The sequence below is a fragment of the Leopardus geoffroyi genome, chromosome E1, assembly GCF_018350155.1.
Source record: "Leopardus geoffroyi isolate Oge1 chromosome E1, O.geoffroyi_Oge1_pat1.0, whole genome shotgun sequence".
NCBI lineage: Eukaryota > Metazoa > Chordata > Mammalia > Carnivora > Felidae > Leopardus > Leopardus geoffroyi.
In genome coordinates, this window is record NC_059330.1 from 17,089,138 (window position 1) to 17,103,168 (window position 14,031).

Consider the following 14,031-nt stretch of genomic DNA (forward strand, 5'->3'; position numbering starts at 1 on the left):
ATGTTTCCCTCATTTAACAGAAGCTACTATTTAGCTGTCCTTTGATGTAATATAATACACTAGAAAGAATGTGGGCTTTAGAGTGAAATCTAGGTTTAATTCATAATAATGCCACTTTGTTCATTTAACACATGTTTATTCAGTACCTACCAGGTGCCAGGCACTCACTGTTCAGGGGTTTCCGTAGGCAACAAGCTGTCCTCAGGAAGCTTATATTATAGTGGAGGAGAGAGGTAGTAAAGAAACTAATAAATAAATATACAAGTAGAAATTGTGATACATACCTTTGAAAGAAATCAGAATACTATAAACCAGAAAAACAGATGACATTTAACTTAATTGGAGTATGATCAAAGACAGCTTTCCAGAGTATGGTCTTGAGCAAAAATTACTTGAATTCTATGGGAGTTGGTTTTCTTATCTGTAAAAATGAAGATAACTTTTTTACACTTTCATTTGTGAAAACTAATTGTTATAACATACGGAGTACCTGAGTTACAGAGAGGAAATGCGATAGATGTTATTGGATCTGCTTCTTCCCTCATAGGACACCTTTTCAAATATTGTATTTTGTTCATTTGCTAATACTCCCTAACCTTGTTTTTTTGGTTCCACAGGGCTCTGAATGGAATGCCTCAAATTTAGAGGATTTACAAAACCGAGGGTAAGCACACACAGCAATTGCTTTCAACCCCATGACTGAAATCGCTGTTTGTTCTTTACTTTTTCCTGTTAAATATGGTGTCAATGAGTAACTTTAAGCTTAAGAGTTGCTTCCAGTTGATTCTAATCAGGTGGAATCTAATAAAAATTTAAGTGGCTGTTATCCCACTGTTTCGTCCAACACCTCCTAAGAAAGATCTTCTGTTTCAATGGAAAGGCTTTCCAGGGGCGCCTGGGTGGCGCAGTCGGTTAAGCGTCCGACTTCAGCCAGGTCACGATCTCACGGTCCGTGAGTTCGAGCCCCGCGTCGGGCTCTGGGCTGATGGCTCAGAGCCTGGAGCCTGTTTCTGATTCTGTGTCTCCCTCTCTCTCTGCCCCTCCCCCGTTCATGCTCTGTCTCTCTCTGTTCCAAAAATAAATAAACGTTGAAAAAAAAAAAAGGCTTTCCAAAACAGATGTGCATGTCTTTTGCACTGTTTTAAAACCAAATGTAGTTATTGGTCCCTTTTGTTTGTTTTTAGAACAGTTTAAGGTTCACAGCAAAATTGAGGGAAAGGTACAGAGATTTCCCATATTCCCCTGCCCCCATACATGCATAGCCTCTCCCATTAACACCATCCCCACCAAAGGGGTTGCATGTGTTAACAATTGATGAACTTACATTGATACATTATAATCACCCAAAGGCCGTATTTACTTTACAGTTCACTGGTGGTGGTGTACATTCTGTGGCTTTGGACAGATGTATAATATCGTGCATCCATCATTATGGTATCATACAGAGTATTTTCAATGCCCTAAAAATCCTCTTTTCTGACCATTTATTCCCACTCCCACTTCTGGCAACCACTGATCTTTTTACTTGTCTTCATAGTTTTACCTTTGGTTCCTATTTTTTATGTAAGAGTACACAGAACTGCATATGTTGGGTTCACAGCTATTCATCAACATTTATTGATCATTTTCTGTGGACTAGGTACAGTGTTAGATACTAGGAATCCAAAGAAAAATAAGACTCAGTCCCATCCTTTTTTAGTAAGGTGCTTGAAGGCTAAGTAGTTTTTTGTTTGTTTGTTTTTAAGATTTTACTTTTAAGCAATCTCCATACCCAACGTGGGGTCAAACCCACAACCCCAAGATCAGGCATTGCATGTTCCACAGACTGAGCCAGCCAAGTGCCCCTAAGTAGGTTTTAAATATAAAGTGGACAAGCTTCTGAAATTGAACAAGAATACATTCTACCTTGTATTAAGAAATGTGCCCCTGAGCAGCATGGTTATTGAGTTTGATTGTAGCTATTGAGACGACCATGAACATTCAGCAACCAAAAAGCTGCCATTCTTCTAACCTTTTTACTTCTTAGCTAATACCTAAATTTTTCATTGAACTTGGCCTTAGGAGGCCAAATTATCCCAGTAAAAGAAGAGAAAGTCATGTCTGAAAATTGGCCACATGTAACTTGATTGTGGACAGCGATCAGACCTACTGAAACCCAGAAGTAGTGATGGCTGCCTGTTTTCTCAGCTGTAAGTCAGCCTTCTGGTTATCTTTAACATGATTAGATACATACTCCCTACTTCTCCCTCAAAAGAAAGATATATCCTAATTGTTAAAGTGAATTGGGGACAAGACTTAAGCCAAAGAATTATACAAAGAGTTCTTGGGTTGAGAGAAGGGGGCCTGTGAATCTGGTTATTACTTAATTTAAGATATGAAAATAAAGAGAACTTAGAAATTTTAAATTGATTAGAATTGAGTCTAGAGTTCTTGAAAATAGAGAACTGTATCTTAGTTTTGTGTAAAACGTACGTCTACCTTACTCAGAGCTTTATACCAAGAGGGTGCTCAGTAAATGTGAAGGAATAATAGAAAAATTGACTGACTTGCCAGAAACTAGCACAGAGATACAGTATTTAATATGGAATCTGAGACTTGATGCAGCTGTTGCCTGGCAAATGCATTGAAATTACATCATGCGTACATCTTTGAGTTTAGAATACACTTTGACAGGATCAATGGAGATGATACCTATTCATCTCATTTACTGCTTAAAATGCTAAATTATAAAACACAGATGTATCTATCTTAAAAAACAGTATAGTTAGATGCTCAGACATCTACTTAGATCTTGTTTCATAAATTCACTGGTTCTTAAACTCTTGTGGATTAAGAATTAGTTACAAAACATGTATACTGCCCCTTGTGGATGATTTAAGGGATATTCAAGTTTAATTTTGACATAAGACCATTTTCACCCAATCTTACTGACTTCAGAACCCCAAGTAAAGTGCTACTCCATATAGAGGTGGCAAACAAATTTCAGGGGGTGCTGTTCTCAATTGGTAGTGGCTGTGTAGAGTTCTATAATGAATAGGATTGGGAAACCTTGTACTGCCGTAATCTGTTACTAAAGTATGGGATTAGAGGTGGGAGGTGGTTCCATTTTTATTTTAAATAAGATAAGTGTGCTTTCCTTTTTTTTTTCCTGACCATTATATTGAGATAAAATTCACATATAGTTCACTCATTTAAAATGTATACTTTGGGGCACCTGGGTGGCTCAGTTGGTTAGGTGTCCAACTCTTGATTTCAACTGAGGTTATGATCTCATGGTTCATGGGTTCGAGCCCCACATCAGGCTCCAGGCTGACACTGAGAAGCTTGCCTGGGATTCTCTCTACCCCTCCCCATCTTGCACATGCTCTCTCTCACACTCACTCCCTCTCCCTCCCTCCCTCCCTCCCCTGCCTTCTGTCATTCCTCTCTCAAATAAATATACTTTAAAATGTACACTTAGGGGCACCTGGGTGGCGCAGTCGGTTAAGCGTCCGACTTCAGCCAGGTCACGATCTCGCGGTCCGTGAGTTCGAGCCCCGCGTCAGGCTCTGGGCTGATGGCTCCGAGCCTGGAGCCTGTTTCCGATTCTGTGTCTCCCTCTCTCTCTGTCCCTCCCCCATTCATGCTCTGTCTTTCTCTGTCCCAAAAATAAATAAACGTTGAAAAAAAAAATTTAAAAAAAAAAATGTACACTTAAATGGTATTTATTACCGTGGTATTAATTTACAGTTTTTCAACCCGAAAAAGAAATCCTGTACCCTTTTTCCCCCAGCTTCTAGAAACTACTAATCAGTCTACTTTCTGTCTCTATACGTTTACCTATTCTGGACATTCCATTTAAATGGAATCATATAGGGGCGCCTGGGTGGCACAGTCGGTTAAGCGTCCGACTTCAGCCAGGTCACGATCTCGCGGTCCGTGAGTTCGAGCCCCGCGTCGGGCTCTGGGCTGATGGCTCGGAGCCTGGAGCCTGTTTCCGATTCTGTGTCTCCCTCTCTCTCTGCCCCTCCCCCGTTCATGCTCTGTCTCTCTCTGTCCCAAAAATAAATAAACGTTGAAAAAAAAAAATTAAAAAAAATAAATAAATAAAAATAAATGGAATCATATAATATGTGGTTTTTTAAGAATAGTATCTTCCACTTAACATTATATTTTCAAGATCTATCAATGTTGAAACATGTATTAGTAACTTCATTCCCTTTTTTATTGCCAAGTAATGTTCCATTGTTTGGAAATACCACATTTGTCAGTTGATGGACATTTGAGTTGTTGCCACTTTTTAGCTATTGATGTATGAATGCTGTGACCATTCACACACAAATTTTGGGGTAGACTTATGTTTTCATTTCTTTTGGATTTTTTTTTTTTTTTTAATTTTTTTTTTCAACGTTTATTTATTCTGGGGACAGAGAGAGACAGAGCATGAATGGGGGAGGGGCAGAGAGAGAGGGAGACACAATCGGAAACAGGCTCCAGGCTCTGAGCTATCAGCCCAGAGCCCGACGCGGGGCTCGAACTCACGGACCGCGAGATCGTGACCTGGCTGAAGTCGGACGCTAAACCGACTGCGCCACCCAGGCGCCCCATTTCTTTTGGATTTATACCTCAGAGAGGAATATGCTATAGAGTAACTCTACATACTGTTTTCCACAATTGCATATGCTTGCTTTTTAAATTAAAAAGGAAAAAAATTCTTTGTAGTAATGGACTTTGATGCCGAGATTCAAATGTTTCAGAAAAATTTTGATGTCTGGAACTTAACCACAGAATTGGTTAACTATGACTCTCTCTCTCTCTGTAGTCATTTCTCTGACTTCAGAGATTGGGTTTGTAAGAACCCATGTGTAGTTCTAAGAAGGAAGCAGCTTCTACAGAGAGAAATAAGTAAGTCTGTGTTGTGTTGCTGGAGTAAACTCCAGTGATGTTTAAGTCCACACAGCACTGAGAAAAGATAACCCTGTGGCAAACTAGACCCAAGCATTTACTGAAGTTGTGCAGTGAGAGAGAGAGAGCAGAAGAAATTTATGATACACAAACCCTTTTCTGCAAGCCTCTCGGTATGGGAGAACTCAGACACATCGCCTGCTGTGGTGGCCAGGAATGCAGCTTAGAGAGTTAAGAGAGTTCAGGTCCAACTTTCCTCTGACCCTCCCATCCCTCACCTCTTTTGCCTTTCTTGTAGTTTAGAGAGAGTAATAGAGCAAAATCTGACATTTAGAAAGGTAAAGGAGATTTTTCCCTTTCCTGTTTTTTTTTTTTTTCCTTGAGGTATATGTTAATAGTCCTGATTTAATACAAATGACTTCCAAAGAATAAACTATGTTTCTGGTAATTTTAACAACTCAAGAGGAACCTAGTAGTAGAGCCCATATTCTCCCTTGGTTTCCTCACAGGGTGCGCTATATCTTGAATGTCACTCGAGAGATAGATAACTTCTTCCCAGGAGTCTTTGAGTATCATAACATCCGCGTATATGACGAAGAGGCAACGGATCTCCTGGCTTACTGGAATGACACTTACAAATTCATCTCTAAAGCAAAGTGAGTAATGGTCCCACACACATATTCTGACCTGTGTTCCTTGTGCACCATCCATGGGTGAGGCCTAAAGCTATAGATAACCTGCTTGACTATACTCAGGGAGAAGGAAGTAAAGAGAAAAAGGACAGAGATTCCTTAATCCTAGGGAAGAGTTGACTAGAGACTTTATCCTTTTCCTGTAAGTAGATGAAGCCCCTGGAAGAAGATCACCTCATGTTGACTGTTTCCATTGAGCACAAAATTAGGGAAAATAAACCTAAGCTGCTGCAAAAGAAATAAGAATAAGAGAAGGAAGAAATTCTGAATGAAATGCTTAAGTTGTCAAGGTGGACATTTGAAAGTTGTGTAATAGAAATTGCCCCACATGGGCGGAGCACAGAGAGCTCTTCTTCCTGAAGACGAGGAGACACGTAGTGGGGTTTGGAAGCCTTCTCATTCTTTTTCTTTACTTTTATGGTACTCTAAACAGTGAAATTTTTCTCTGGCCCTTCTGTTGATGTCATCTTTAAATTGGTCCTTTTAGTGAAACTATTTAATAGTATTAATTTAGTGTTTAATATTAATTAGTAATATGTCAGCACTAATTTTTTTTTAAGTCCCTGGGGATTTCCTTGCCAATCCTACATATTCCTTCAGTAGAAGGAACTGTAAATGAGCATGCTGGCCGTGCTGCCCTCTTCAATGGGACCAACATCCAAATCATCCATGGCAGATGAGAAGCACTTCTGTTTTTAAAGTCCTCCTTCAGCACTGATTCCACATCTCTCTGCAGACCCTCCATAGTCAAGAAGTCCTTCCTCTTAGTTACCCTGAATCCTCCTACACTAGCTTTGAGCCCATACTCTCAGTCCTTAGCTAACACCTGAGTGTTTTATATTTTTGAAGCCTATGAAATTGTTCTCAATAATACCACTCATGGCATGCTTACTGCATGCCAGATACTTTACCCATATTCTCTTATGTAATATTTTCCAAAACCTAGAGAGGCATGTGCTGTCATCCTTTTGTAGAGATGGGGACAGACTGTAGAGATGAGGTTCAGAGAGGTTAAGTAACAAGTGGTGAAGATAGGACTTGAACCTGAGATCATGTCTGATTTCAGAGTCCATCTAGTATATAGTCTAGGTCCTTGAGCAAAGGAGACTGGAAAAGACCAGGCAAGTTGTCAGGATCACTGCCAAAGAGGCTAGAGTTCAGATGAGGCCCCAGTCCCCGTGAAAAGAAAAGCCAATTTCAGCAGGGCTGGGATTGAGGTGAGATATGTGAGGCACCCAGGTTGCTGTAAGCGGGCCCTCCTGCTCAGGCCCATGCAAGTGTGGGTCAGCGTCTGTGAATGAGTGCCTCCTTAAATGGCCCCCTGGACATCTCATGTATTTCATCCAAATCAGGGCCCTGAATTCCAGACACAACCTACATATGGGTGAGTTTAGGATTCCTAAAGTGACACGAGGCTTAATCTAGACAACTGGCTCAGGGAGGGATGGGAGAGATAGGGGAAGTGTGTGGCCAGAACTGAAAGATGAAGTTGGATTAGGTGAGAACTGACTTCAAATCTTTCAGTATGTGAGTTACAAGCCATCCACTGAAAAAGCCCAGTTCAAAATGAAGAAATGATTTTATGTGGGTGGGTTTTATAATTGTATTTTTCTTAAAACTGTCCAACTTTGAGTACCTTCAAAGCCTGCAAGTATAGACCTGAAATTTGATGTCAGAGCTTGATGGAAAAATATAGAGCACATGTCTGAACTTCAGTCTGAGTCACTGTGCACTGTAGTTTAAACGAAAACCCTGTGGTGTCATAAACAAAACAATATCCTAGTCAGTTGGGATCATCTAAGCAGACACAAACACCTGCACCAACCTATGGACTCCAAAGTTTTGCCTCTAAATGATGGGTAGCAGGTTAATCTTACCTTCCTTTTTAGACTATTTCAGTTATTCCAGACCATTATTACCAACCATTCTCTTTCTTCCTATCACTTATCTGGTTCACTCATTTTGGCACAGAACCTCATGTCTCCTTGCCTTGTACTTAACTCTTCAATGTGTATCTGTCTCCAACAGAAGAATTACAAGCTTCTGGAAGGAAGCTTGTCTACTGTGATATAGTGAATGAGTGAGTGAATAGGTTTCCCTATTAGGCGATGTACTTTTTTTTTTTTTTTTTTTTTTTTAACTTATTGGAATAGCCACTTAGGAAGGATTTTTTTAGTCCATGTATACTGGTAAAAAAAAGTAACCATTCTTCCATATTTTAAAATATTTTTACTTAACAGCTGACAGCTCTAACAGCAGACCACCCCTAAGTTTGTTCATATATTTGGTAAATATTTGAAGACTTACTCTGTGTCACACATTGTGTTATTAGAGAAGTAGCATAACTGAGTAATGTTCATATCCAGCCTAATGAGCTCTGGCATGTTAAGACTAAAGGGTTTTGTTTGTTTCTTAGTGTCACTTTATGGTAACTTTGTTTTCTCTTTCTTCCACTCCATTAAAACAACAGGTAGTTAATCATTCCACCCTCCTCACTAAGAAAGTCACATAGGGCATCACATGGTCCCATCTAACCTCACAGATTGTCTAGCCAGCCCCTAGGCCAAACAGGGTGGTAGTGTGGTGAAAAATAATATCTAGGGCTACATCTGAGTAAAGAGGAGGGTTAGTTTCGTTTGTTTTGTACTTTCCTCCAGGGGCAGAACCTTTACTGGAACTTGAACTAGAAGCAACTCCGAACATTTGGATGAATTAGATGAATCACTGTCACACTCTTAACTCAAGAGTGTGCCAGCCTTGAAACATGTCCCTGAGGCGGTGCGGGGACTGGCCTCCAAACACATAAAGTGGAATCCAGTCTCTAAATTGAAAATTCTTCCCCTCACAATCTGTGATCAACTGTCATTGCAGTTACCATTTTAATTATCTGTTTCTCCCACTGAACCCCCTACCCTTTAGAAGATTTACTTATCTTTGCATCCCAGGACCTTGTACATTGTCTTACATATGATGGTTGCCTGGTAAATGTTTGCTTGAATAAATTAAAAAGAATTAATATTAACATTGAATATTGTTTGAGTACACTAGAATTGCCTACCCTCCCTGCACATTTGACTATACATGTATACAAGTACACTAAGGTAGGATGGATTGAAAGAAAATGGAAGGGCGACAGGAGACTTGGAAACATTTAGAACCTAGCTTTTAAAATGTACTCACTGTAGTGTTTTTCTGTGTACCTCGATCCCCCAACCTAGGAAACATGGATCTAAATGCCTTGTGCACTGCAAAATGGGGGTGAGTCGCTCAGCCTCCACTGTGATTGCCTACGCAATGAAGGAATATGGCTGGAATCTGGACCGAGCCTATGACTACGTGAAGGAAAGGCGAACAGTGACCAAGCCCAACCCCAGCTTCATGAGACAACTGGAAGAGTACCAGGGCATCTTGCTGGCCAGGTGAGTCCTGCAGTGACTTTCTCAGATCTTCTCTCTGTTATACTCCTTGGACCAAGGTAAAATGTCCTTCCCTGCAGCTAGTTTTCAACCTAATTTGGATATGTGATACATTTTGAAAATTGGAACTTCTCTCAATCTAGTTTTTAAAAAATAAGTACAAGCATTTAAGATTAGTATGGAAGATTGGGTGTTTAAAGACTTTTAAACTGAAAGGTGGAAATACTGTTCTCTTACTTTAGTTCTCAACTAGGTGCTGATTATCATAAACATTTCTCAACATCATCTAAGGCCAGATACAGCTACCTTATCAAAATGGGTACTTCTTGCTCCCAAAGAAATGCTAAGCATAGATGAAATTCTTAGAAATTTTTGGCATTATTTTTTTCAGTGCTTGGTTTCAGTGAGTCGTCTTCAAAATTTTGGTCACGTGACAAATCAGATTTGGGGTATGAAGGCACTTCCCGGAAATAGCTCTCTTGTTTTCTTTTTAAAAATCTTTCCCTCTGCTTTTATATATATGCTTTGCAAAAATGCAGACAATACAAAGGGAAAAATCATTTATAAATTCAATATCCACATACAGCAATCAACATTATCTTACGTGTTCTCCAAGTCTTACCACATATATTGATGGATATTTTCTCACAAAAGCTATTCTTCAGTCTACCTCTTCACCTAATAACCGGTCTTTTTTTTCTTTTTTTTCTTTTTTTCTTTTTTTTTTTTTTTTTTAACTATAGCAACACATATTCAACAGTTATACTGCTTAGCCATCATTTAACCCCTACCCTAGCTTTATTGAGATGGAATTGACCTATAACATTGTGTAAGTTTAAGGTGTCCACTGTGTTGATTTGATACACTTACATATTGCAAACTGATTATCACCGTACCATTAGCTAACATCTCCATCCCTTTAACATAATTACCATTTTTTGTGTGTGGTGAAAATACTTAGGATCTTCTTAGCAACGCTGGAGTATATGATACAGTGTTATGAGCTATAATCTCCAGGCTGTACATTAGATCCCCAGAATTTGTTACTCTTGTAACTGGAAGTTTGTACCCTTTGACCAGCATCACCCCATTTCCCCCCATCCTCTACCCCCTAATATGCCACCACTCTATTCTCTCTTCCTCTGTTTGGCTTTTTTAGATTACACATACAAGTGATACCATCTTCATTGCTTTCAGAGAAAAAGATTCATGTATTAAACTGGATTTAAGCATCAGTTTCCTGAGCTGCCACATGCTAAAGTTCTGTGCAGTGCTAGATTTTGCTTTGTTTTTTCCATGTGGGCATGTTCTAGGTGGTTTTGTTCAAATGAAGGCACAGCTGCCTAGAAGCAGTTGGGGCTGGTGCCAGAGTTTGCCTCTAGTGAGTCTCATGACTTGGTCTTGACTGTTGAATCTGGGCTGTGTTTCCCCTGAACAAAATGTTAAATAGCCTTCCAGCCTATCCAGGCAGAGGGACCACCCTCCCACCCCCGAAGTATTGTGAAAATGCAGCCACAGCGTAGCATTATGGTTTCCACTAAAAAACCCCTCCCGTTTACTCAGTACTTGGCATGATTTCATCTGAGCCATTCTTTTAGGAGGCTGGGAGGATACTCAAGTCTCCTCCACTTAAAAAGAATTTATAGGTCTTTGGGGCCAGATTTTGATGACATTTTTAGATTAGATCAGAAGGTAGGACACAGCAGTTCTTTTTGGCACAAGAAGGAGGCATCTGAGTGCTGGATGAGACATAAATATTGTATGTTCCCAGACACACACATGACGGATGTTAGGCAGTGTCCTCACGTGACCCATCAAGAGCAAGGATACTATGTGTCCTGCCAATTTCAGTATTTATTCTGGAATCCCAGGCTACTGCAAGCTGTTGGGTTGGGTTTTTTTAGCATATGTGGTTTTTCTTAGATGTTAAAGGAACTTCAGAAAAATCTTAGATGAGGATAAGAAGGGCAGCATAAATCCACAAATCACAACTGCCTCTTCCTTTCCATTTCTCTTCCATCCTGCCTTTCTGGCTTGATTCATGGAGGGAGAGGCAAGCCCTGAGGAATGAGAAAACCACAGAATTTGAGTCAGTGGATCTGGTTTCCATCTCTGGTTCATCCCCTTGCTGGAACTTTGAGAAGTTACTTCACAGTCGTGATCCTCACCTGACCCCATCTACAAAATGAAAATCAAGAACCCTATCTCACAAGGTTTTTGTAAATAAAAACATGTATAAATGTATACTCTATACTGGTAAGGGTTATTCTAATGGGATTCCCATCATCTCCTTTCTCCAAGGCTCCCAGAAAACAGACATATACATGTGCCATTTATTTCATCCTCCTTCTACCACCCACAGACACAGTAAGTCCATTAGAAACTAGAATAGGAGGGCGCCTGGGTGGCTCAGCTGGTTAAGCATCCAGCTCTTGATTTCGGCTCAGGTCATGATCTCATGGTTCATGGGTTCCAGCCCCACATCAGGCTCTGTGCTGGCAGCGAGGAACCTGCTTTGGATTCTCTCTCCCACTCTCCCTGCCCCTCCCCCCCCCAAAATAAATAAAATTAAACATTAAAAAAAAAAAAAGAAACTAGATTAGGAAGTGGTCATGGAATTTCCTATATTGTGATATTTCCTGGATTTTAAGAACTAGAATCTTAGTTCTAGGAATATAATACAAACTGCTTTTAGCTGCAAGTCAGTGAAATACCTCCGTCACTTGGGATTTCAACAAGAAACCGCATACTCGGATTAGGATTATTTGAGAAGGGCTTTTTATAAAGCTACTTTTTACAGAGGTGTGGGGTTGTGGTGGAATCAAGGGACTTGGATCAGCAGAGCTGTTTGGTAATAGCTGCTAGGCCCAAAGAGGGAGGGAGCAGTTACTAGAACCTAGAAGGAGACTCCTGAAAAAAGAGGTACCTTCAGAGAGGAGAAATAACCTTCAGTCAAGGGACACACCAGCCTGAAGTGGCCCTGTGGGGAGGGAGCTAGGGGAATAAGTGGCCTGTCCCTACTCTTCTCCCTCCAGACTGTCTCCTGCTGGGGCTCCCATGAAACAATGAATACCCAAACCAAATCAGGCCTCTTCGAGTTAGGAAAAAGTGGGAGTGCCTGCTGGGTGTACAGCCATTAGGGTCTGCAGTCTCTGGTGTGTTGTTAAGAAACAGCACTTGTAGACTACTGCTGAGCTAGCTGCCAAGTGAATTGGGCCCAGCAGACCCTTGCCCAGCTGTAAAGTGCTACTCTAGGACCTGCCTGCTTAGAAGAGCAAAGAGAGAAAAGCCCCAGACTCCTGGAACTCCTGGCAGCTTAGGTAGCCAGAAGAGGAAACTCCTTCGAAAAATTCCATTCATTGTGTTTGCAAAGAAATCCATTTCCTGTGGAGGTGCTTTGATCTTGTATTCCACATCTTCTCCCAGGAAGTACGTGGTGGTTTTCCCAAAAAGATAGAGCCCTGATCCTAGCATTCTCTAGCCCCATGGTTGTCTAGGGAAGCACTGGGTACTTAGCTTGAGGTGGCAGCCTTCTGTTTGAGGGTGTATTAGCTCTCAGTACTTTGATGTCTTGGTAGAAGTGAAGTTTACCAAAGTGATGCCAGGCCCCGGTAAGTGAGTTATGAATTGGTTATAGTCTCTTGATCAGATGTGAGGGTATGGGCCTAACAGTGACCACCTGTCTGAAATACAAGGGACTTTTTGCATATTTCAGTATGTCTTTAAGAGCCTAGGGAAGACTAATATTTAATATAATCCTTTAGACCTAAAAGTGAGGGTATCATAAGGCCACTGGTAACTGTTTATATCTAACTTTATTTTTTCTGTTATTATAGCTGGGGGATGAGAGTGAGACAGGAAGAGGCTGTGTGTGTGTGCACGCACGCGCATGTGCGTATGTGTATACATGTGTGTTGAAACCCTCCATTAAACTGCCAACATCCCTGTTTGTTATTCTGTACTCTGATCATGCAGGTATCTGGCAGATTTATGTTCCGTTAGACAAGTTCAGATTTCAGTCATTTGCAAGCTGGACCATGTGTCTATGAGATTAGGTTCCTGTGTACAAAGAGCAGAGAAGAAACACTGGGTTATAGCCAGGGAGAGTTCATGCCACATGTCTTCATGGATGTCGGTTCTGATTCTTTGAACGCCCCTGTCACCAGGGCCAGAAGAGGCAGAGGTGTCTTTTACACTCCCCAGCTTTGCTGGTGGACACATTGAAGTCTAGTTAGCTGGTGCACAGTGGGCAGTCAGCAGAAGGGAACCCAAAAATGCACCCAATTCACAATTGAGATTTAAAGGATTTTCTTAATAGCTTTTTAGTGAAATAATCTTTTAGGTTTTTGTTTTATTTTTGAGAGAGAGCACAAGCGGGAAATGCAGAGAGAGAGAAAGAGAGAGTCCCAGGCAGGCTCTGCGCTGTCAGCACAGAGCCCAGTGCAGGGCTCAAACTCACGAACCATGAGATCATGTCCTGAGTTGAAATCAAGAGTCAGATGCTTAACCAACTGAGCCACCCAGGTGCCCCTTCAGTGAAATAATCTTAAAGCATTTACGACCATGCACACCACACAGAACGTGCTCGGTTGGTGCTTTTTCTCTTTCTTCTTCCTCCTTTCTTCAGGCTGCCTCATGCCCTAAAAAGTAACCATAAACACTCTGATTTTACTATAACCGATACCCCATTTTTAGCAGTATTTTCTTCTATATACCTTTCTCAAACAAGGTAGGTTAGTGCTTTACCAAACATGTAACAAGAAGAAAGCAAATTAGAGGCAAGAGAATGGGTCATTAGATTTCCTTACTATTCATTTATGAAGTAAAAGGCCAAATTCTTGCCCAGAATGACCCAGTCATCTTATGTGTGTGTCAGTGTGTTTATGTGAATACAAATTTAGGCCCACGGTCACTCAGGGGAGAAAAGAACCTGAGACTTCTTTGCATCATCCAGGCCACAAACCAACTCTGAAGTTCTTTTTGACAATTTGTTTACTTGGTGCCTACCTGAAATAGATGGAAGGAGTCAGCTGAATTTA

The 14,031-nt window shown here is 40.8% G+C and overlaps 1 protein-coding gene across 7 annotated transcripts in view; it reads left to right on the top strand.

The window, feature by feature from the left end:
• SSH2 (slingshot protein phosphatase 2) overlaps positions 1–14,031 on the top strand; it is a 254,587-nt gene that overhangs the window by 226,493 nt on the left and 14,063 nt on the right. For 6 of the 7 annotated variants that reach the window (XM_045487800.1, XM_045487801.1, XM_045487804.1 and 3 more), the window contains 3 exons: positions 618–664; positions 5,394–5,540; positions 8,795–8,995. In XM_045487800.1, coding sequence (XP_045343756.1) covers positions 618–664; positions 5,394–5,540; positions 8,795–8,995 — 395 coding nt within the window. Of the gene's footprint in view, positions 1–617; positions 665–5,393; positions 5,541–8,794; positions 9,000–14,031 lie in introns of those variants that run through there. The other variant, XM_045487806.1, reaches the window with a different exon arrangement.